Here is a 22,335-nt window from a genome sequence, read left to right on the forward strand (position 1 = left end):
CAGTGATCTTGCCTCACCAGAAACCTATGATGAACCACGAAGAAGAGCATTTCACTGTGAAGTGATTTGGTCCCTGGATGAAAGCAAAGGAGGACAAGAACTCATGAGAACACAGCAGTGGCCAAGACCTTCCAGGTCTTCCCAGGCTCCTGCCTGACTACTACCTGGTCCTACACGCTGTCCTAAGACTTATATCCCACTCGATGGAACTGTTTCTGTTGTTAAGAACTCACCTCCAATCGTAACATCCTATCTAATGAGGCTTGCCTTGGTTTTAAGCCATGTCATTTAGTCCTCTACTGTTTGCCAGGGCTTCCTTTACGAAGACAGAAGATGTTTTGTCTTGTTCTTTGGAATCTTTTATCAGTTACAAATTTAGCACCCTTTGTTTCTCCTACAACTTATGAACCTCAAATTCTTTTATTATCTTAGTTGCTTTTTTCCCCTTTGTCCATGCCTCTTAGTTTGACCCTGAGAAACTTTGAAAACCATAGCATTCAAGATGTCAGAAACCAGTGCCTTTCCCCTCCCTGGAAATGTTCCCCTCTACTTCTAACTAATCACCAAATTGATTGTTTTCCCTCTGGTTATTTCTGGTTTCTGTCCTAAATCCTGCAACATTAAAAACATCACCTCTCACCATCATTTTGCCAACTTGAGCATTTAAATGTTATCTCTCAATTCACTGTAATAATAAAACACAAGTATTTTTCAAAACTACTAAATTATATTAAAAAATAGGGAAAAAAATTCTACTGAATGGCCTAATTAGTTGGGAGCTATGAATTTGGGACATTACCAGTTAAAAGATGACATTATTGAAAATGAATGAGACCAGATTTGGAATATTGAATTCCTATGTCAGTAGTAAAGATAAAAGGAAACTTTATTATATAGTAGCTCCTGTTCCTTACCAAATACAGAGCCCCTCCCCTCTATAAAGTGTAGATAAACACTATCAAGGATCTAGATATCCGTTCTAGGGATATGTTCTGGAGAAATTCTCATAGGATTAAGAGTTCAATCCTATCTAATCTAGAGTTTCAACTCCACAGACAGTAACGGAATAAAGAACCACTTCTAGCACAAAATAGTAAGTGGATGGCAGTCAGGAGCAGGATTAATGATAAATCCTAGAACTGGAAAGGATCTTAGAGATTACCTAAACCAACTCATTTTTAGGGGAGGAAACTGAGGCTCAGAGAAATGAGATGAAGATGGAAGAAATCTACAGAACAAAGTAACATGGCAGTGGAAATTCCGCTTCATATATGTGAAAACATATAGACAAAACAAAGTATAACATCAGCAATGAGGAATAAAGCAGTGAAAAATCAAGGCAAAGAAAAGTATAGCCAATTATCTTGATTACAGATGGTTTCTGATACACTAGTTGAACAACTTATCAAAGAAGAAATCTAAAATGCTTTGCTAACAATTCAGAAGATTATCTCCAGACATTTACACATAGATTTCTGGTTAAAATTTTTTTTCACATACTTAAAAAAAATAACAAATGAATGGGAGTGCAGTCTTATAGATTAGCCAGGTTAAAAATATTTAATGTAATGGGCTTTTTGCTTGAGGAAGATTACTATCTAGGTTCTAGATGACACTGTTCAGGTTCTCTGTTGTCAATTAATAAATGGAAAAACTGAGGCACAAATAAAAAGTAGCTTTGTCTTAATTTGAGGTACTACTCTGTTCTGATTCTTATTATCAACCATTTGCATTGTTTGAGCCAAACTAATGCCTTTAGAACAAGCTGTCTATTTTCCTTGGCCTACTTGTAGCTCACACAGCTGAAATGATTTATTTGCAATGCTGTTGCGGTTTTTGTTTTTTTTGTTTTATTTTTTAAGAAAGAAAAAAGTTAATACTGTTTTCAGGATTATGAATTCTCTCTCTACAGAATATCTGCCTGAAGAAAATGCAGAGACCTATTTATAAACCTCAATCTGTGATTTATAAAACGGACCCTCCACAATAAAAAGGCAGGCAGAAGATACAATAGGGATGGCACAGAATGGTTTTGCCATTGGCAAAACCATGAAAATATTTCCTTTTCCCCATGTATTCTGAGTTGTCTGGAGACTCAAAGGAAAAAGAAGACAATTATCTATTCCTTTTTAGATGAGTTCTAAGTGAAATCATGCTGAATAATCCCATAGTACAGAATTTTAACCAGAAGAGAACGAGTGATAAGCTGTAAGGTTGTTGTTTTCACAGGACACAGCCATTAAACAGTCTCATTTGTTTTGACGCTACGGTACCTACAGATGCTGGTGTATGCAATCACAATGAACCTGGTGCTGGCAAATGATTTGTCATTAAATCTGAAAACCACGTCAAAGTAAAGCAGAGCAAAGCACCATGCTATGATGCCATCCTGGTGCCAGAAAAAGAACTGAGTGATAGATGGGAAGAATGAATGCCAGGGAAAGAAGTGCATTCAGCCAGTACCAGGACTATGAGTGGCAGACAGAAAGACTTTGAATTATAGCTCAGATGCTGCAGGATGAAATTATGAGTTAATGCCTTAGTGTATTCAGAATGAGAAAGGACAGCAAAAGTATGACAAGAGAATCTTAGAAACTGAAGAAGAGGCTGCAATGCAACTAATTAACAACAGCCAAAGCTATTTTAAATATGACCTGTCCAGTCAGTCAAAATAATCTTGAAGAATTCTGCCCTTTTATGTTTGTTTCCATCTAACACCTTGTATCAAAGAGAACTGACAAAATAAGAAAGTGAAAAAAAATTTCTCATAACTTAGTTTTATATAATGATAAATGAAACTTGTATTCGAACAGCGCTATTATATTACAAGCAAACTTGGTAACTGCTACTCAGGCTGCAAAGACTATTGGGATCCCTTCTCTTTCTACTTTTTAAGAACTTGAAACTACCAAAAAGTGGAATCCTTCAATTGAGGGATTTGGGAATAGAAACAGAAACAAGAGTACAGACTAAACATAAAAGAAATGAAAAACAAAAACTTTGAGGTTTCTTTTCTTTCATCAGTGTGCAGAAAGTTTCTCAAAGTAAAACTTTATACTCAGAAAGATTTTCTATGAGGATCAAATCACTGCTTAGTAACCTGCATTTACAAGGTTATATGAAAATATTTTTATTTAATGAGGTTCTCTCCTATATGCAATTTGAGATTATTTAGTGACATCACATTTTCCTTCCATCTTTCTTTAAAATCGTATTCCTGACTGAGCCATCTATAAATTAAAGGAAAAAGATAATGTAAAATCTATATTTAATGTGAGATCTGATGATGTATTCTTTCTGTTTTTCTAAAGATACTGTACAGTATATTGGATTCTCAGTTTGGGACATATAAACTAAACCTCTAATAACTTATATATGGGATGTAGTGACCATCCAAAAATATTAACTTCAGAATTTTTCTCTAATTTGTATTAATTATTCTGCATTACAGGATGAAAGTAAGATTAACCATGCCTTTTTAGGTTTATCTACAATAACTCCAAAAGTTGCCAACAAGAAACAGGTATATTGGTAAACAGCATGGCAACCATTGTTACACAATGGTACACAAAAAAGACAAATGGAAATATTATAAGACAAAGCAATACTATTTTATTTTTTCCCAAGAGTCACCTGAGTATTTAAGACATGACATGCAATTGGAAACAATTTGTTATTCTGGTTGCTGGGATTAACTTTTTTCTTCTCCTCAGTATAAGGAAAAATCCTACTCAGAATAAGGAAAAATCGATGAATCTGGTCCAATCAACATCTCACCATTTTAACCTCCAAGATATAGTTTTTAGAAAAACATACCAGAAAATTCTAAGACTGTATCAAAATGTCAGCTATAAAAACATTTTTAATGTTCTTATAAAATGGTCTATGATGTCCCATTTAAGTTCTGAATTATCTACAGAATTTATCTGATTAGGGGGGAAGAAATGAGCATTTATAAATATATGTGCCTGACACTGGGATAAACACTTTATAAATATTATCTGATCTGATTCTCACAACAACTCTGAGAGGTAGGTGCTTTTATTATCCTCATTTTATAGCTGAGGAAACTGAGACACACGTTCACACTGCTAACTAAGTGTCTAAAGGAGAATCTGAAGTCAAGTCTTCCTGACTCCAGGCCCAGTACTCTATCCACTGTTCTACCTAACTGCCTCAACTTAGACTGGAGAAATGTTTGAAAGCCACTATAACTCCGCGAGTAGAGGGATGTAACTACTTTGGAGAAAGACTGCTCAAGTCTATTCTGGGATCTTGGAGATGGGTTATTCACCTGTGACAAGGTAATGAAAGAAAAAATGAGATGGTAATCCTGGAACACATCAAAAGCACACTCAACAGAAGCTAACTTGTAGAAAAGAAAGCAGTAGAAAAGAAAGCAGTGAAAACAGATTTTTAAGCCTCTGAGCAGAAATTAACAAAACATATGAAGACAGGCAGTAAGGAAAGAAGGGAGCAAAAAGCAACAATGAAAAAAGTAAAGTTTTTCTACAGACATCAAAGCAGTACAGAGGTGCTAGAAGAGGAACTTCAGAAAAAGTGGAAATAGTGAGCTGAAACTGTCTCAGGATAGCCTCAAAAACACAGTTCCTTTAATTTGGTATGGACCATTATATCAGTTTTTAAGAATGTTTTGCAACAAGCTCACTGCCTATTTCTTTTTATGTAAAAAAACAATTTTATTGAAAAAAACAAAACCACAGAAGAGTATATTAGAACCACTGTAAGTAATAACAATTTCTGGAGTTAGTGGTATCTTTAACTCTTAGTCATCCATGCTACTAGAAAGGAATTATAGCACAGAGGACACAAAAATAATGAATAATGCTACCCTATCAAGCAATTTATATTTAGTCTTAGAAATCATTTGTGATTTCTGGAGAACCAAATTTATATTCCTATGTTGTACTTAGCCTGTATTACAATAAATTACCATTTTCTCCAAACACACCAAATAACAGCTTTGGAGTGAGACTGGGGGTGCGGGGTGGGGTGGAGGTAGGGAACAGTCCAGAGGTATGCTGGATGCCCAGAGGTAGTGGATGAAAAGCTGCCTAAGGACTGAAAAGAATAGTCCACAAATTGGGTAATTCACAGAAGACAACTGAGAACTAATTATATTTCACACATAACTCTCTGAGGTTTGTTCCTCACCTCTTTTGTTTCCTCTGGGTCTGAATGATCCACAGTTACATAAAGGTCATTCTGCAAATATTTCAGAGCACTAAGAGGATCAGTCTGGGCTTTTTCTTCAAACCTAGAAAATAATCAAATAAAAATGATAATTGGATATGATTAGTAATATAGGAGATGTTCTTCAACTACAGGGAGAGTAGGGAGCAGGAGAGAAGGAGATTGTTAAATACTAAGCAATGAATTTGGTTTGCTCACAAATTTCTGGTACAAAGGCCCAATGAAGAACTGAAGCCAAAAGAGTTGTAAGGCTGGGAAGTGGTAGTTGTCTAGATGGCCTAAGGCCACAGGATTGCTGACATTAAACCTAGCTTATTTTTCAAATCTACCAATGACTGAGTGGGAACATTCCTTATGAGTCAGATTTACCTCTCTGATAATACTATTAGGTAAGTTATGAAACAGCTATAATAAATTTTAAGCACTAAATATTCTACACGACGGCTGGAGGATAAAGCATGGAAGAAAGAAACATCATTCAAGGGATAAGTAAAAACTGTCTCCTATGGAGCATTTACTGAGTCTGAACCCACAGATTTTTTTCCTACCCAGAAATTCCTACTGTGCAAACTCCCTACACTCATAAAGCTTCACTAACTCATCTGTACTTTAGGGTCTTAGTTGCCTTGGGCATTGAAAAGTTAAGTAATTTGGCCATGGTCTCAGAGATCAATTCACAGCTCCAGCAGCAGCACCCAATTTCTCTTAGCTCCTTCAACATATACTATTATTTGTTTTTTATCATTTGTCAATCTTATGAGTTTTAGAAAAAAAATCTCAGTTGTTTCAACGTGCATTTCTCTTAATATTAGTAACTTGGAACATGTTTTCAGGTGGTTCTTGATGGCATCCATTTCTTCTTTAGAAAGCTACCTGTCTATATCTTTTTATCACCTACCTATTGGGTTAGGGTTAAGCTCTCATTCTTATACATTTGTATCAATATTCTATATCAGACATTTATCATCAATTTGCTATGAAGATTTTCCTCCAATCAACTCTTCTCAATTTAGCCGCACAGAATTTGTGCTAATAATTTTAAATTCCATATAATTTATCTTATATATTCAATCTTTTATGATCATCTCTAGGTCTTATTTATTTAAGAATTCTTCTGTAGCCTTAATTATAAAAGGCAACTCTTTCCATTCCGAGGCTAATTTTTTAAATGACGTGATCTTTCACATTTAAGTCTAGCATCTATTTGACAAACTGTTTTAAATGGTGTAAAATGTTGGTCTAAAATGAACTTCTACCAAACTACTTTCCAGTTTCCCCAGTAGGTTTTCCTAAACAGGTAGTCTTTACACTAATATTTTGTTTTGGGATTTACTGCATGTAGACTACTACGTTTGATCACTAGGTCTTACTAATCTAGTCTATTCCACTGATCAACTTTTCTGTTTTTCAATAAGCACTAGTTTTGATGATAACTTTTATAATAAGGTTGCAAAATTCTCAATTTCGTTGAAAGGAACAAACCCCATATAAAAGGGTGACAGAGAAAAATATCTGTACCAACATATGTCTACAAGACTTTTATGATTAATAATCATGTTCATGCTTAAGATATCAGTAAAATTTATTTAAAAATAAGTTGATGAGTAATATTTTAAAATAAATTGTTATTGATATCTTTTGTTTTTACATAACCTTCATTTCCCAATACATCCCTTCCATTCTCTCCCTGTCAGTCATATTTTATTTAAAAAAAAATTAAAAGAGAAAAACAAGTTTAGCAAAACTAAACAACACATCAAAAAAGCCTGATAATATTTACTGTTGTCTATGACCACAGTCAACTACCTCTTCAAAGGTGGAAGGAAGGTGCCTTCTTGTATCTCTTCTCTGGAATTAAGCTTGGAGGTTACATATTTTCACAGTATCTCATTTCTTCTCTTGAAAATAAATTTTCATTGTTGTCTTTTGTTTATATGTCATCTATAATTTTCACTCTATTACTCTCTCAACTCCACCCCCAGAGAGCCAACAAAGAATGACAAGAGGAAAAAAAAAGTTGAGCAGCACTATCCAATATATCAAATGAGCAGCGGCCCCACCTCTCCAAAGAAGGCAGGGAGGAGGGAGTGTCTTCTTCTAGCTCTTCTTTGGGGACCAAGCCTGGTCACTAGAGTTCTGAAGTATTCTGTTTCCATCATTTTGCTGTTGCATTGTTGGAGTTACTGGTTTTAGAGTTTTCCTGGTTCTCATTCGTTACTTTACCTTATATCAGTTCACATAAATTTTTACATGTTTCTCTATATTCATCATATTCATTGCTTCTTACAGCACAATAACACTCCATTATATTTGCATATCACATTTGTTTGAAGTTATTCCCCAGTCAATAGGCAGCTATATAGTTTCTAGGTTTTTTTGCAACTAAAGAAAATATTTTGTTGTGTATGGAGCCTTTTTTGCTTTTTTGCATTGATGTCCTTGGGGAACATGCCTCGCAGTAGAATCTCTGGGTCAAAGGGTAGGGATATTTTAGTCACTTTCTTCAAAAAATCTCAAACTGCTTTCCAGAATGGCTGGTTGAACCAATTCAGAGTTCCACCAATAGTGCATGAGCATGCCAATTTTTGTACAATATCTTCAACATTGATTATTCTCTTTTGTCACCTTTGCCAATTTGCTGGGTGTGAGATGAAACCTCAGAGTTGCTTTGATTTGCATTTCTCTTACTATTAGTAATTTGGAGAATTCCTTAAAATATTCATTAATAGTTTGCAATTCCTTCAAGAACCATTTGTTCATATCCTTTGACCACTCTCTTGGGATGTTGTTAACTATTACAAAAAATGCATTTGACTTGGTAAAGCAGAATTCTCTGGACAGTCTCTCCTCCAAACCAACAAAGGAACTCTCATGAACATGTCAAAATCATATAAGATTACTTGAAAAATGTAACATGTGTACCTTTGTTCAATAACCATCTGGTTACATGGGAAGCATAAAACAAGGAGACATACACTTACAAAAGGTATTGTCACTACCAAGGAGAATGTTCAGTGTAGAGTCCAAATTGAAGAGCAATTTCCCATAGATGAAGAAGAGTCCTCCAAATGCTCCTGTTTATGGATGACATTGTGCTGACTGCATCAAGCCCCAAAACAATGCAGAGCAAAGATCCATAATCAACTGAAAGAGTTCAGCCTAACAACCCACATGGCAAAAATCAAGTGGACAAAGAATGCCTAATATCCAGACTATGATATGCAGTTCAATGAGCAACCTAAACAGTCCATCTATCAGCACATGTATCAGGACAGATGCTGTGGATGGACAATGGACTAAGCTCAGAATTTTAAAAGCATGCACTCACTGCCTTTGGAAAAATGCACGCTTGTTTTTTTAAATGACCTGAAACACAGATCCATCTTTTTAACATGAATATTCTTCCAGTGATGCTGCATAGCTTCGCAACATAAAATATCATAGTCCCTGAAGAATTAAAGTTGCAGGTCACTGAGAGGCCAATGGAAACACTTCATGGGTCTAAGTAGGCTGCAACATATCACCAACAAGAGAAGCAGATTTAAGGATATAATCAGAGAAATGTATATCTGGAAAAAGAGGTCAGCTGGACATGCAGTGAAAGTGATAGATGGACAGCCTGTGTCCTATGTTGCTGGTATCCACATGAAGTTAAGAGAGCTTGAGGAAGGCCGTCAACAGGGAGAGCAGCCCCACTGTTGCAGAATTCTAGGAAGACACAGGCAAAAGTCACATGGTATGAGAGGGAATGGTCGAGTCAAGATCTTCACTACTGAAGGAAGCACTCAAATTGATGCAATCACAAATCCACTGAAGTACCAAAGTTTTGAATACCATGGGCCAATTTAAAAGTACCGTCAAATTGTTTTGGCTCGGGATGCCTTCAAAATCTCATAGATTCAAGCTCCTCAGTCCATTAATTGGTTTGTTAGGGGAAAGCAGTCCTATGGATTCCAACTGTTTCTACTTGACACTGCAAGCAACCTTGTGATGTTTTGCCTTAGGTAAATAACCAATAAGGTGGTCATAGATTTTTTAAAATTCGTTTTTGTGTTTTTCATTGTGAATTTAAATCAGCAGTGATCAATATGCTTTTTTAAAAAGTTTGTATGACTTACACTTCTACAAGTCACTTCATGGATTTTTGAATACTACATTTTTATTATTAGTGAAGTTGAAAACAAGTTATCATCCCTAGCTTCCATCCACGAGAGGTTAAGCAGAGTGAATAATGACAATAATAGCTGACACATGTATGACATGTAGGCCAGCTACTATCATTATTGACAGGACATACACAGCTTTAATATTTACCAAGTATTCTACATATATTATCTCATTTTATCTGCAAAACAACCCTGTTAGGCATTATAGGTGTTATCCCTATTTTACATGTAAAAAACTCCCCCTAAAAATTCGCACATTATCAAAGAACTATTAAGTTCCAGGAATGAGTTTAATTCCATTTTCTACTTTCCCCCCCATCATGTTACTATGTTCCTCTCTTTTCGGCAACAGACTAAAAAACAGGAAGGCAGGGGCCACATTCCATATACATTTTACTTCCCCTTTAATACATAATGGGTGTCTCAGAAACTTTAGGGTAGTTTTAAGAGTTTTTAAAAGTTATGTATTTATAATTATCAAAGTTCTTTGAAGATAATGGCTTTATCTTTTTTCTAGTTTTCAGATTCATAAGATGAAATAGAAATATCATATTCCTCTTATGTTGTTCAACTTAATTCAATACATATTTTATATATTTTCCATGTATTTTTAAAAGGTTTCTATTTTCCATTATTTTGTCATTTGAATTCCATTGATTTTTCTGTTTTTGTACAAAGTAAGTGAATGTAAGCATAATTGTGTTATCTCTGTGATAAAATAAACATTAGAAAATGGAAAGTGTAGGAGAACCAATGAAAATTTAGTAGGAAGGTAAAGCTTTTGTGGGTTCAAAGATATAAGGAAAATAGCTGCAAAGTTAAACTATAAACTGAAAATCCCATGTATTTCAGTTAAAGGAAGTATACTGCTTAACATAAATATTTTCATCTCCTATACATATCTGTAATCTAGCAAGTGGTTTTTCTTCACTTTCCACCAATTACAAATTTCTATAAAAGCCTAACATAGTGGTAGCAGAAAAAAAATAGATGCACCTCTGAAATTAGCCAACTGATTATCTGATCATATTACCTGATAATTTGTGCAGGTGTTTTATGTTTTATATTAACTGAAAAAAAATCATATGCAAAGATATGAAAGACTATCAAAGTGAGAACTGGCTACTGACTCTCAACTAATAACAGCTAGCATTTATGTAGATCTTTAAGACTTGCAAAGAACTTTACCTATGTTATTTCATTTTATCCTCACAACAACCCTGTGAGGAAAGTGGTGTTATTACCTCCAATTTATAGATGAAGAAACTAAGATTAGAAGTTGTTAATGGACTTGCCCATGATCACACAGCTATTAAGCAGAATTTGAATTTAGGTCAGGAAGTAGAGTTAAACCTAACGTTAAATTTATGTTTAGAAAATTCATGTGCTAATGTTTATATATATGTCACCGAACACTATACTTTGGGAAGGAGGCTTAACAAAATATAAGTTGCCTGTCCATCACTGAGGGCTGGTCTAATTCTTATTGGTTTAACACATTTTCTAAAACCAATCAATCAATAAGCATTTATTAAGCAACTACTATGTGCCAGACACTGCGCTAGATACCAAAGATACAAAAACAAAGAATGAAACAACTCCTACTCTCAAGGGGCTCACACTAACATTCTGTAAGTCTTTACCAAGTAAAGAGAAGGCACACTGAGGATGAAGGCACAAGCAGCTGGGGAGATGGAGAGGCATTTAAGCTGAGCTCTGAAAAAAGCCAGAAATCCCAATATAGTCCAAGAATACGAGATGACAGCCTGCACCAAGGTCAACCTGACTAAGCTGTAGGTGGCATGAAGGGGAGAAAGCTGAGGAAATGTAGGATAAAGTAGGTGGAAAGTTGGTCTGCAGCCAGGTCATGAAGGACTTTAAATACCCAAATGGAGACATCTGTATTTAATCCCAAAGCTAACAGAAAACAGAAAATAGAGATGCAGAAACAAGGAAAGCAATTAGCAGGATATATCATAATAGTTAAGTCAGAAGTAATGAGGGACTGAAGAAGGCTAGTGGCCATGGGAATGGAAGGAAAGGGAGGAATTAAAGATGACACTGAGGCTGCAAATCTGGATGACTATAGAAAGATGGTGGTGCCATGGACAGAATAGGAAAGGAAAGAAGACAGATGAGTTTGAGGAGAAAGAAAATAAGTTCTGTTCTGTATATGTTGAATTTAAGATGCACTGTGCATATGATATTACATCTTAGAAAATTTATTTTCCCAGTACCTTTAAGTTACCAGGTTCATATAAACTAGTCATTTTTTCTCTAGCTGGGAACTTTGGAAATAATTCTTGTCTTAATCTCAAGATCAGAGCAAAGGAAAATGAACAAAACCTATGATTAATTATAACACAGTTATACTGTAAGATTTTAGATTTTTCCAATAGAATATGTCTCTAAAAGGCTTTTAGCTGGTATGGTAGCTTCAACAGATGATGTTTTATTGGGGGGAAAAAAATCTGATGGACAGGCTATTGCTTTTATACCTGTGCTTCCTTATGAGATATTTACAATGCCTCAGCAAGTATTCCTTTGAAGGACGGCAGAGTTTCAGTGACCAGAAGTCATCTAATCTCATCTTTGGAGAACAGGATTTACCAGGATTTCCACCAAACAAATAATGAACCTACAACAGAAGAAACAAATGAGATTTTTAAATTGCTTGCATACTCAAAAATGTCCATAAGTCACAATAAAGTTAGGCACTGAAGTTTAATAGAAGTGAATACCAGAGAATTATTTCTTACATCAGTGATAAAAATCTATAAACATGCTAAATTATCCTGCACAAAATAACTCCTTGTTCTCCTTAGTTTACTTTGTGTAGTAGTTCCATTTCTACAGCTCTCAAAGCCTCCATTTAGCTGTAACATGTTGTTGGCAGCAATATAGACTTGTAGAGAGATGTTTAAGAGACAAATTGAAAAGAAAAATGAGACACAGTCCCTTTCCTGAAGTACTTTACAATGTAACTGGAAATAAGCTGAGAATTCATTTTTTAAAAATCCACACAACAAAAGCAGCGCATGGCAACACAGAACATAAGTGTTTACAGGATGTCCATCAAGTTCTTAGATCACCTAATGTTTATTTTGACTATATAATAATACAGAGAAGAGAGTCCTTTCTCACAAGAAAGATTACAATCCAGCTAAATAAGTACATAGAATATAAAACATATCAGAGAATAAAAATAGTATTTTTACATGAAGATATTTATTTCTGTCTCAGCATATTATGCTTACAGTTCTGGAATGTAATTGTAATGCTACCAGATGCAAAGTGATTCTATTTCCAAGCTAGCCCTTGCAATCATTTATGAGGGGAGCAGTCATTGGCCAACTACCAGGATGGACAGGTAAGTCCAAGAGCCCCACAAATAGCAGTAACTTTCCCAACTCTTATTCCCAGTAGGCTCCTACAGCCATCACTTGAGGAAGCAGCCCTTTTGGAGAATGGGCCACTTTTTCCATCACCACCAATATGAATTACCCTGGCTAATGTAGGAAGGTAGCTCGAGAGAGAGGTGGCAGCCTGTACCAGGCAGATCACTTTGATCACCGATCCCCATCAGGACCCTGAGCCCAAGGCCCCTAAGAATAAACAACATTCTAAAGACCACGGGTCCTCATTCTATAGAGCCAATTAGTTGCTAAATCTTGTGATTTCTTTCCTCTCCACATATCCTGAATCTATCTCTATTCCATTCAAACATCCACTCAGTTTGGAGTCCTTATTACCTTTGCCTGGACAACCTCCAATAGTCTCCTAGCCTCAAAAATCTCTCTCCACTCCACTCTCCACAAAGGTACCAATGTGTTCTTTCTGAAGTACAGGTCTGGCCATATCACTCTCTCATGCAGTAAACTCTGACACATCCCTATCATCGCTAGAATAACTTCTGTTTGGCTTTTTACACAATACTTTACCTCACACTCTGGTTCAGTCAAATTGTCCTTGTAGGTGTTTCTCAAACAGGACCCTCCATTTTCTGCCTCTGTGTTCCTGGCACCAGGTGTCCCCCATTTCTGACATGAGTTCACACTTCATCACTTAGTGCTTCAGAGCCACTATCTACATGAAACTTTTCCTGATCCCCCTAGATTTCCTTTCTCTTCCCAGGCACAAATAACTTTATATTTATTTTGTCTACAATTGTATATGTTATCTCCCCTCACAGAATGTAAACTTTTGTGGGCAGGAACTGTTTCATTCTTGTCTTTGCACTCCCAGTAGCCAGCACATGGCAGGCATTTAATTAATTATTTTTGGCTGATTTGTACCCTGATTTTGTTACTGATTAGTAGAGCACTGTGTGAGGCTCAGAGAGTTTAAATAACGTGCCCATTATCACCAAGCTAGTATCACAGAGTGGATTTGAAGCTAGGTTTTCCCAACCACACGTTCAGCACAATTTTCAACTATAGTAGCTCTGTACAACCTGCAGCCTGCAAGCTGCTTACAGGCCTGAAAGTATGGCACACCAAAGGATTTTGGCTACATACAAAAGATTTTTGGGGCACCTTTTACAGTTTCAGGCAGCTGTGCAAGCCTGAACTATAGGATGCTATCTCTCTTTTTCTATTAAAATGAGGAAAATAAATAATAAAATAAGGAGAGACCTTTCTCACAAGAAAGCTTATAATCCAGCTAAATAAGTACAAAGACTATAAAACAGACTTGACTATAAACAGCATGTGTAAAAGCACTAAGGGACTATGAAGAGGAACAGAATTATTGCATGGGGTTGAGTTAGCCTGGGAAGGCTTCCTACAGGAGGTCTCTCAGGTTATGTTTTAGAAAGTGATGGGCATGTCATGTCAGCAGCCTCATACCAGCTTCTAACTCTGTCTATATGAGCCAGCATTTCTGAAGCAGGTTCTAAAACATTAGGCTTCAATAAGAGCTGTCAAGAGTCAGACAACTTTTGTACAGAATCATGAAACTGTCATTTTGATATTGTTGAAACCACTTATTTTAATTATTTTCTTACAAAACTACCTCTTCTTCTAAGAAACCATATGGCTGTCCATATTTAGTCCCGCACAAACATCAATTTCTTTCAAGTAGGTGAAAACTGAACTTCTTTCGCCCTCACATGGTATTCCGAGCCAAATTTCTACATGTATCCAAAAAAACAGTTCCTTTAAAGCTTGGGACAAAACATATTTTTTGCATCTTTCCCTGGAAATGTTCTTTTAAAGCAAGGGAATAAAATCTATGGCAAAAAAAAAAATCTAACATTAAAATGCATAACAGTATCTACTATGAGAATCATGTCAGTAAAATATGTAGGAACAAAACTGCACCTTTCCAAATATAAGAATCTAAGGGGTAAAAATTTCTTAACTCTGAACATGACTTCATAAGACAGGCTTATTAAAGGGCCCCTGTAGACTTCACTGCTATCAATAAAATTAATAATCTGCATTCCAAACTAATCTAGGAGCATTTATTAAGTGTCTATTATGTACAAGTTGCTAGGCTGGCACTGTTGTGTTTGTCCTTCATTCTTGAAGACCATGAAATCAAGATGATGACATGACTCACAGTTGACTTGGATTTGAGTGAGGGAAGGCTGTGCAAGGTCACCAACCTCACTTTCTTCTCCTGAGCCATCTGGGTCCAGGGGCCAGATATTCATCAGGACAGCTAGAGATGGCCCAGAATGCAGTGGGAGACCCTGGCCCTTTCAGGCTAAGGTCTTAATAGCATTCTAACTTTGAGTGAGATACACCCATTCAATGAATAGGCTTAAGTGGTTGCTCAAGGGATGGCCCCTTTAATAATTAAAAAAAAAAAAAATCAAACCAGGAGAAGACCCTTAAGGTTCCCAGGCAAAAGAGAAACAATTACTATTTAGTATTTAAATCCATTTTGTGCTAGGTGGGTAGGGGGAAGAGGGGAGCTGCTACTCACTCCCAGGTTATGTTTGTCCTTTCTTCTAGAAGAGAAAAACTCTTAACTATCTCTGCCCCTAGTTTTCCATTTTTCTGAGAATCCTACTGAGTTTACAGTACTATGTAAATTACATTTCCTATGGTGCTTTACAATGTGGGACAGTTGATTTGGTCAACAGGATTTATGTGGACTAAATAGGAAGAAACTTTTGCTACACTACAATGCAATTCATGATCATAACTGTATTGTGCCCAGCTTTTAAAGGGCTCAGACAATCAGAAGTGTAATATTATTGAATTTACTAATAATTGGGTGGGGGTGGGAAGAGCAGAATTATAGGTTCCATAATTCAGTAAGATAACACTGACTCTCAATTACTCTTTGAAGATAAAGAAGCATTAGTCTTGTGTTGGTCACAGATAAACTTTGTTATTAAAGTTGGCAAATAAAACCCCTGATACAGTTATTAGAGAGATGACATAAGGATTTTTGGTTTGGCATGCTAGCCAAATTCCTTTACCCCTTTCAAGGGGTTTAAAGGCAGATATTTAAGATGGAATCCTATTATGAATTCTCTAATTTGTGTTGCAATTTAAAGGTTTTTTTTTTAGTATGGTATTCCAGAAAAAAATGACAAGGCCATTTAATTAATTCACATCTGGACAGCTACAATTTCTCATTTTCAACACTATTGGAATCTGTGGCCCTAGTCCCCATCTTTTTTGGCAGTCTAGCCCCAAACTGCACTGTTTCTGGCCATCCACCAAAAACCATGTGGACATTGGTTTGCTTGTTTTTTAGCAAAGGCTGTGCCCATTGAGTTGCTGTGTCCATCTTTTCTTAGTGGATGAGGGAAGATGGCTCAGGAGAAGAAAGTGAGGTTGTGATCCTGCACAGCCCTCCTTCACTCAAATCAAAGTCAACTACATGTTACATCATCATCTTGATGTCATGGTCCTCTCTTTCAGAACGAAGGACAAACACAACAACAATCATTAAAACTTGAAGACTTACTTAGTGAAGTAGCACAGGGATTATTCTTTCCATTTCGTAGATGAAGCTGAGCTAAGCTAAGTCACTTCCTTGAGGTCACAGAGCAGAAGGTAACTCAAGGACTTGAGAGAAAGTCTGTCTTTGTTTTTTAGTCCAGTGGCTCTAGTTTCTACTCTCCTGATCAATGATGTTAAAGGACAGAAACAATGTCAGAGGTGATTCCGAAACAAAATGACTGGTAGAGGATTTTTTAAAAGAACACAATATAATATCAACCCTTATTTCTAAACCAGTTATACTTATCTTCAGAATGTACATTCTAAGATTATTTTTTTACCCAATATGTTTGGATGGAGTAGAGAAGAGAAGCAGCTTCAGAACCATGAAGACCTGGGTTCAAGTCGTTACTGATTTAGACTGTTTAATTCTGTGCAAGTCATTTTACTTCTTAGTGCTCAAAATGAGAAGTGACCAAATTTGTCATAAGTTGAGCTCTCTCCAGTTAGAAGTTGCAGAATAGCTGCAGATCTGTTGACAGCTTCCTCAGTAGGAGATTTCTACATCAACCAAATTATAGTTCTGAATCATCCACACCCTCACTCCAAAACAGCTTTAAAAACTGAATTTTTGTCTTAGGAGAAAATACTAAAAGTGGACAAGGTGATCTGGGAGCATTTTGTTGGGGCCATGCTTCCAGGGAGCCAAACTGGGATTAAAAATTTGATTTTAAAGATGTACACAGGGGGCAGAGCCAAGATGGCAGAGTAGAAGCAGGGGCCTGCTCCAGCTCTCCCCCTAAAGCCCTTAAAATACTTGTAAAAAGTGACTAAACAAATTCTAGAGCAGCAGAAGTCACAAAATGACAAAGTGAAACAGATATCCAGCCCAAGACACCCTGGAAGGCTGACCAGAAGGGTCTATTGCACCAGGCTCGGAGCAGAGCGCAGTCCAGCCTGTGCCATGTGGCACAGACAGGACTGGAGCAGGCTTCAGGGCACTGAATCATGGGCAACTGCTGCAGTTTCCAGATTTCTCAACCCACAAATGCCAAAGACAGTTCTAAAGGTCAGTGAGAAAGCTCTTTCACTTGGGTGAGAGGGGAGCTTGGTCCACCCCAGCCTCAGTCCCAGGGCAACAGCAGCAGCTGCTTCTGTAGCTTTTGGCCTACAGACGGCAGGGGAATCAAGTGGCTGATCTGGGTCTCAGTCCTGAGTGGCAGTCCTAGGGAGAGGAGGAGTACTGGCGTGGCAGAGCTGGTGGGTGCTGTGGAGAAGGAATCCTACTCACAGGTCCAGGGCAGAAAAGAGTCTTTTGGTTGCTCACAGACCAGAGTTCAGGCCAGGAGACAGGTAATACCTCTACCTTGATTATGCCACTTTGGAGTAACTGAAAACTTACACGTCTAGAGATATCTCGGGGAACAGCTGCACAAAACCTCTAAAAACCTGGGGTAGCATACCCTCCACTTGACAAAGGACTCAAAAGTCAAGTAATTGGCTGGGAAAATGCCCAAAAAGGGAAAAATAAATAAAACTACAGGAGGTTACTTTCTTGGTGAAAAAGCATTTCTTCCATCTTTTTGGATGCGGAAGATGAAAGCATTCAATCAGAAGACCAAAGCATACAACTGGAGGAAGACTGCAAGGTCAAGTCTCCTACATCCAAAGCCTCAACAACAACAAAAAAAAGGGATGGTCTCAGGACATGGAAGAGCTCAAAAAGGATTTTGAAAATCAAGTAAGAGAGGTAGAAGAAAAAGAGAAATGCGAGCAATGCAAGAAAATTATGAAAAACAAGTTAATAGCTTGCTAAAGGGGACCCAAAAAATGCTGAAGGAAATAACACCTTTAAAAATAGATTAACCCAAATGGCAAAGAGGGCCAAAAAGGCAATGAGGAGAAGAATGCTTTCAATAGCAGAATTGGTCAAATGAAAAAGAAGGTCCAAAAACTCACTGAAGAAAATAGTTCTTTAAAAATTAGAATGGAGCAGATGGAAGCTAATGACTTTATGAGAAATCAAGAAATTATAAAACAAAATCAAAAGAATGAAAAAAAAAGACAATGTGAGGTAATATCTCATTGGAAAAACTGACCTGAAAAGACAGATCCAGAAGTTCCAGAAGAGATAATTTAAAAATTATTGGTCAATCTGTAAACCATGATCAAAAAAAGAACCTAGACATCATCTTCTAAGAAATTATCAAGGAAAACTGCCTTGATATTCTAGAACCAGCACATAAAATAGAAATGGAAAGAATTCACTGATCACCCCTTGAAACAGACCTCAAAAGGAAAACTCCTAGGAATATTGTAGCCAAATTCCAGAGATCCTAGGTCAAGGAGAAAATATCACAAGCAGGCAAAAAGAAACAATTCAAGTACTGTAGAAATATAATCAAGATAACACAGGATTTAGCAGCTTCTACGCTAAGGGATTGAAGAGCTTGGAATATGATATTCAAGAGGGTCAAAGGAGACAGGACTAAAACCAAGAATCACCTACCCAGCAAAACTGAGTATAATATTTCAGGGGAAAAAAATGGAATTTCAATGAAACAGAGGACTTCCAAGCAATCTTGCTGAAAAGACCAGAGCTGAAAAGAAAATCTGACTTTCAAATACAAGAATCAAGAGAAACATGAAAAGGCAAATAGGAAAGAGAAGCCATAAATGACTTATGAAAGTTGAACTATTTACATTCCTACATGGAAATATGATACTTGCAACTCATGAGACCTTTTTCAGTATTAAGGTAGTTAGAGGGAATATATCTATATCTATCTATCTATATGTATGTGTATAAGGATATGTATGTATGAGCATATTTCTCACACACACACACACACACACACACACACACACACACACACAGAGGCAGAGGGCACAGGGTGAGCTCAATATGAAGGGAGAATACCTAAAAAATAAAATTTACCGTTGAGTGTAATGTACTACGAGCAAGAGAACAGAAGAGGCAGAATGTAGCAAATCATCGCACATAAAAGAGGCAAGAAAGAGCTTTTACAATGGAGGGGAAGAGAGGGGAGATGAAAAGGAGTAAGCCTTACTCTCATGGGATCTGGCTTAAGGAGGGAATAACACACACTCACTTGGATATGGAAATCTATTTTACCCTGTAGGATTGGGGGGAGGGTGGCAGGAGAAAGGAGATAAGAGAGGGAAGATAATAGAAGGGACAATAAATTGGGGAAAGATAATCAGAAACAAACACTATTGTGGGAGGACAGGTCAAGGAAGAGAATGGAATAAATGCAGGGCAGGATAGGACAGAGGGAAATTATGTTAGTCTTTTGCAACATAACTATTATGCAAGTGTTTTACTTGGCTATGCATGTATGACCTATACTGAATTGCCTGCTTTCTCAATAAGGGTGGGTAGGGAGGGAGGAAGTGAGAAAATATGGAACTCAAAGCTTTAATAATGAATCTTTAAAATTGCTTTTGCATGCAACTAAGAAATAAGATGTACAGGCAACGGGGTACAGAAATCTATTTTGCCCTACGGGAAAACAGAGGGGAGGAGGATGGAAGAAAGGAGGGAATAACAGAAGGAACGACAGACTAGAGGAAGGGGTGGATAGGGTGCATGCTGTTCTGGGGTGGGGGTGGGGAGAGATAGGGAGAAATTTTTGAATTCAAATTCTTGTGGAATTGAGTGTTGAAAATTGAAAAACTGAAAAATAAATTATATATTTATAAAATGTATACAAAGCTAATCAAAAGCTGATTGCAACAGTAAGTGACAATTTTTCTCACTTCTAATTCACTGAAATCCTATACTGATGTCCTAGCAAAGGATGGAGTTAATTAGTTCAGGATTCTAGGGCAATAGTATCAAACTCACATAGAACTAGGTCCAGGAGGGCTACATACTGACTTAGAAAATCACAAATTAGTATCAGCTGTGTTGTACTGAATTATTTATTTGGATAAATTTTCCCAATTACCTTTTTGTAAGTATTTAGTATTTAATTTTTCTCCAGTTTACATGTAAACAACAATTGTTTTTAAAACGCTGAGTTCCAAAACCCAGTTACATTTTAATCTGATTTGCCCCATAAGTTTGATACCTGTGCTCTAGAGGGATAAATGGCCTGAGTGCAAGCTTTGCTAGATCCTACCAGGTTGAAAAAATTACAGGACCAATGACAGAATGTCCATCCATTATCTGAGGGTCAGTCAACCTAATAATTATTAATAATGTGCTTTGAGGTTTATGAAATACTTTCTTCTCAACAAACCTAAGGCAGATATTTTAAAGACTAGGAAATGGGATTCTGAGAGATTAGGTGAGTTAGAACCAGTCTTTCACTGTACAGCTGAAGAAGCAAAAGTCCAGGTAGGTGAAGTGACTTCCTTACAGTCATAAAACTAGTAAGCCCTAATCTGGCCTGGATGGGACCACTGAGCCTCCAGCTCCTTTGCTCCTAAAGTTCATCAACAGAAGACTGACTACAAGGTGATGAATTTTGAGGCCACAACTATTCACAAAAACCATTATGAAAAGGTTATGATCTGTCAGTGGAGAGAATATCCAAAATAATGGAACTGTAGATCCTTACTGTTTGTAACCATGTTTAATCATCCTGGGAATATAGCTCAATACTGGTATATAACCTGATTAAGCAAGCTAATTTTATGATTCTTGGAGGGGTTTTATGTTAATCGTATAGTCTGTCAGACATAATGACAAAATAAACAGCACACTTGTGGAAAAAGTTTTTTTTAAATGTTATGCTATTATAAGCATGAGACTAAATAAGGATAAATTTGTTTAAAAGGAATCCCAGTAATTACATATTGCAACAAAAAGAATCGAGGAATTATTAATCATAATAATAATGGCATGCTACAGCTAAGCTTTTTATGTAGCATTCCCTGAAATTTCAAAAATAATAATTAGTTTTCAATGACATGATGCAGTAGCAGCTACTTGCAAAAGAAAAATTATTTACTTTCAACACAAGACTAAGGGAAAGAGCTCTTACTGAAAACCAACGTTGTCTTTTCACTTGCAGACATCAAATCATGGCCCATTTATTCACTTTCTCTTGAACTAAGAGCAAGAATACTGGCGCTGTAAAATACAAACACTAAACCAGAGCTAATGGCTGTGTTAAGTCAAAAGAAATCTTTTCGAACACTTGAGCATTATTAGATGTCGAAGATATAAATTACCTTTGCCTTCATTGTTGTTACTGGGCTGATAAAAGGGAGTCAGTGACTCATTCCAACCAACAGAAGTACAAAAATGATTCCTTTTGATGAAAATGAAAACTTACATGGTTTATTTCCATGCAGAATGGGCACTCACACCACACAATTATAGAAAAAGGAAAAAACACATCTTCTACCTGGTTTTTGTATGGATGGCAAAAACTTCCCTTTATGAAGTGTCATATATCAGTTTAACAATTACTAAGAAAAAATGCCCTATAGCTCACAGTACTGATAGCAGTGACTGTGTCTGAAAAAACTTCAGGGAGAAAAAATATTAAATGACAAACATGCTGCTTATATTTTCCTCAAATAAGTTTTATACAACTGATAGGAAACCAATGGCTAGAATTCCTTGGGGAGGCCACCTCAGTTGGTATGCCACAGATATTTTATATGTAGACTACACAACAGTACCTTGTGTAATTCATCGTACACGAGTTGGTGGGCAAATCTTGGGCATGGTTCCTCCTCCTGTAGACTTTTACTTGGATTATCCTTCGCGGCTTGATCATTTTTATAGACACAAGACCTGCAATACAAATTGCCATTATGGCACTGCCTCAATAAGATTAGTAGCAAACATAAGACAAATGGAATTAAAGCAAATAAATAAAACTGTATGTATAAAGTACTGGCAGATGGGAGATTCTATTATTGTGTGATTTTCTATTTTAAAATTTTTATTGCTATTTTTTAATAACATCTTTATTTCCAAGAAGATCCTTATTTTCTCCACCTGTTCAGTAAGGCATCCCTTGAAACAAAATAAAAGAAAGAAGAAAAAGCAGGCTAGCAAAACTAACAGATGA

At 36.6% G+C, this 22,335-nt stretch overlaps 1 protein-coding gene across 2 annotated transcripts in view; it reads right to left on the reverse strand.

The window, feature by feature from the left end:
* Window positions 1–22,335, reverse strand: part of MKLN1 (muskelin 1) — a 244,633-nt gene that overhangs the window by 14,501 nt on the left and 207,797 nt on the right. For both annotated transcript variants that reach the window (XM_072650124.1, XM_072650123.1), the window contains exons 14-16: window positions 21,941–22,055; window positions 11,879–12,018; window positions 5,176–5,278 (exon numbers count right to left, since the gene is read on the reverse strand). In XM_072650124.1, the coding sequence (XP_072506225.1) occupies window positions 5,176–5,278; window positions 11,879–12,018; window positions 21,941–22,055 (358 nt within the window). The remainder of the gene's footprint in view (window positions 1–5,175; window positions 5,279–11,878; window positions 12,019–21,940; window positions 22,056–22,335) is intronic.

This window comes from Notamacropus eugenii, chromosome 3, assembly GCF_028372415.1.
Source record: "Notamacropus eugenii isolate mMacEug1 chromosome 3, mMacEug1.pri_v2, whole genome shotgun sequence".
Lineage (NCBI taxonomy): Eukaryota > Metazoa > Chordata > Mammalia > Diprotodontia > Macropodidae > Notamacropus > Notamacropus eugenii.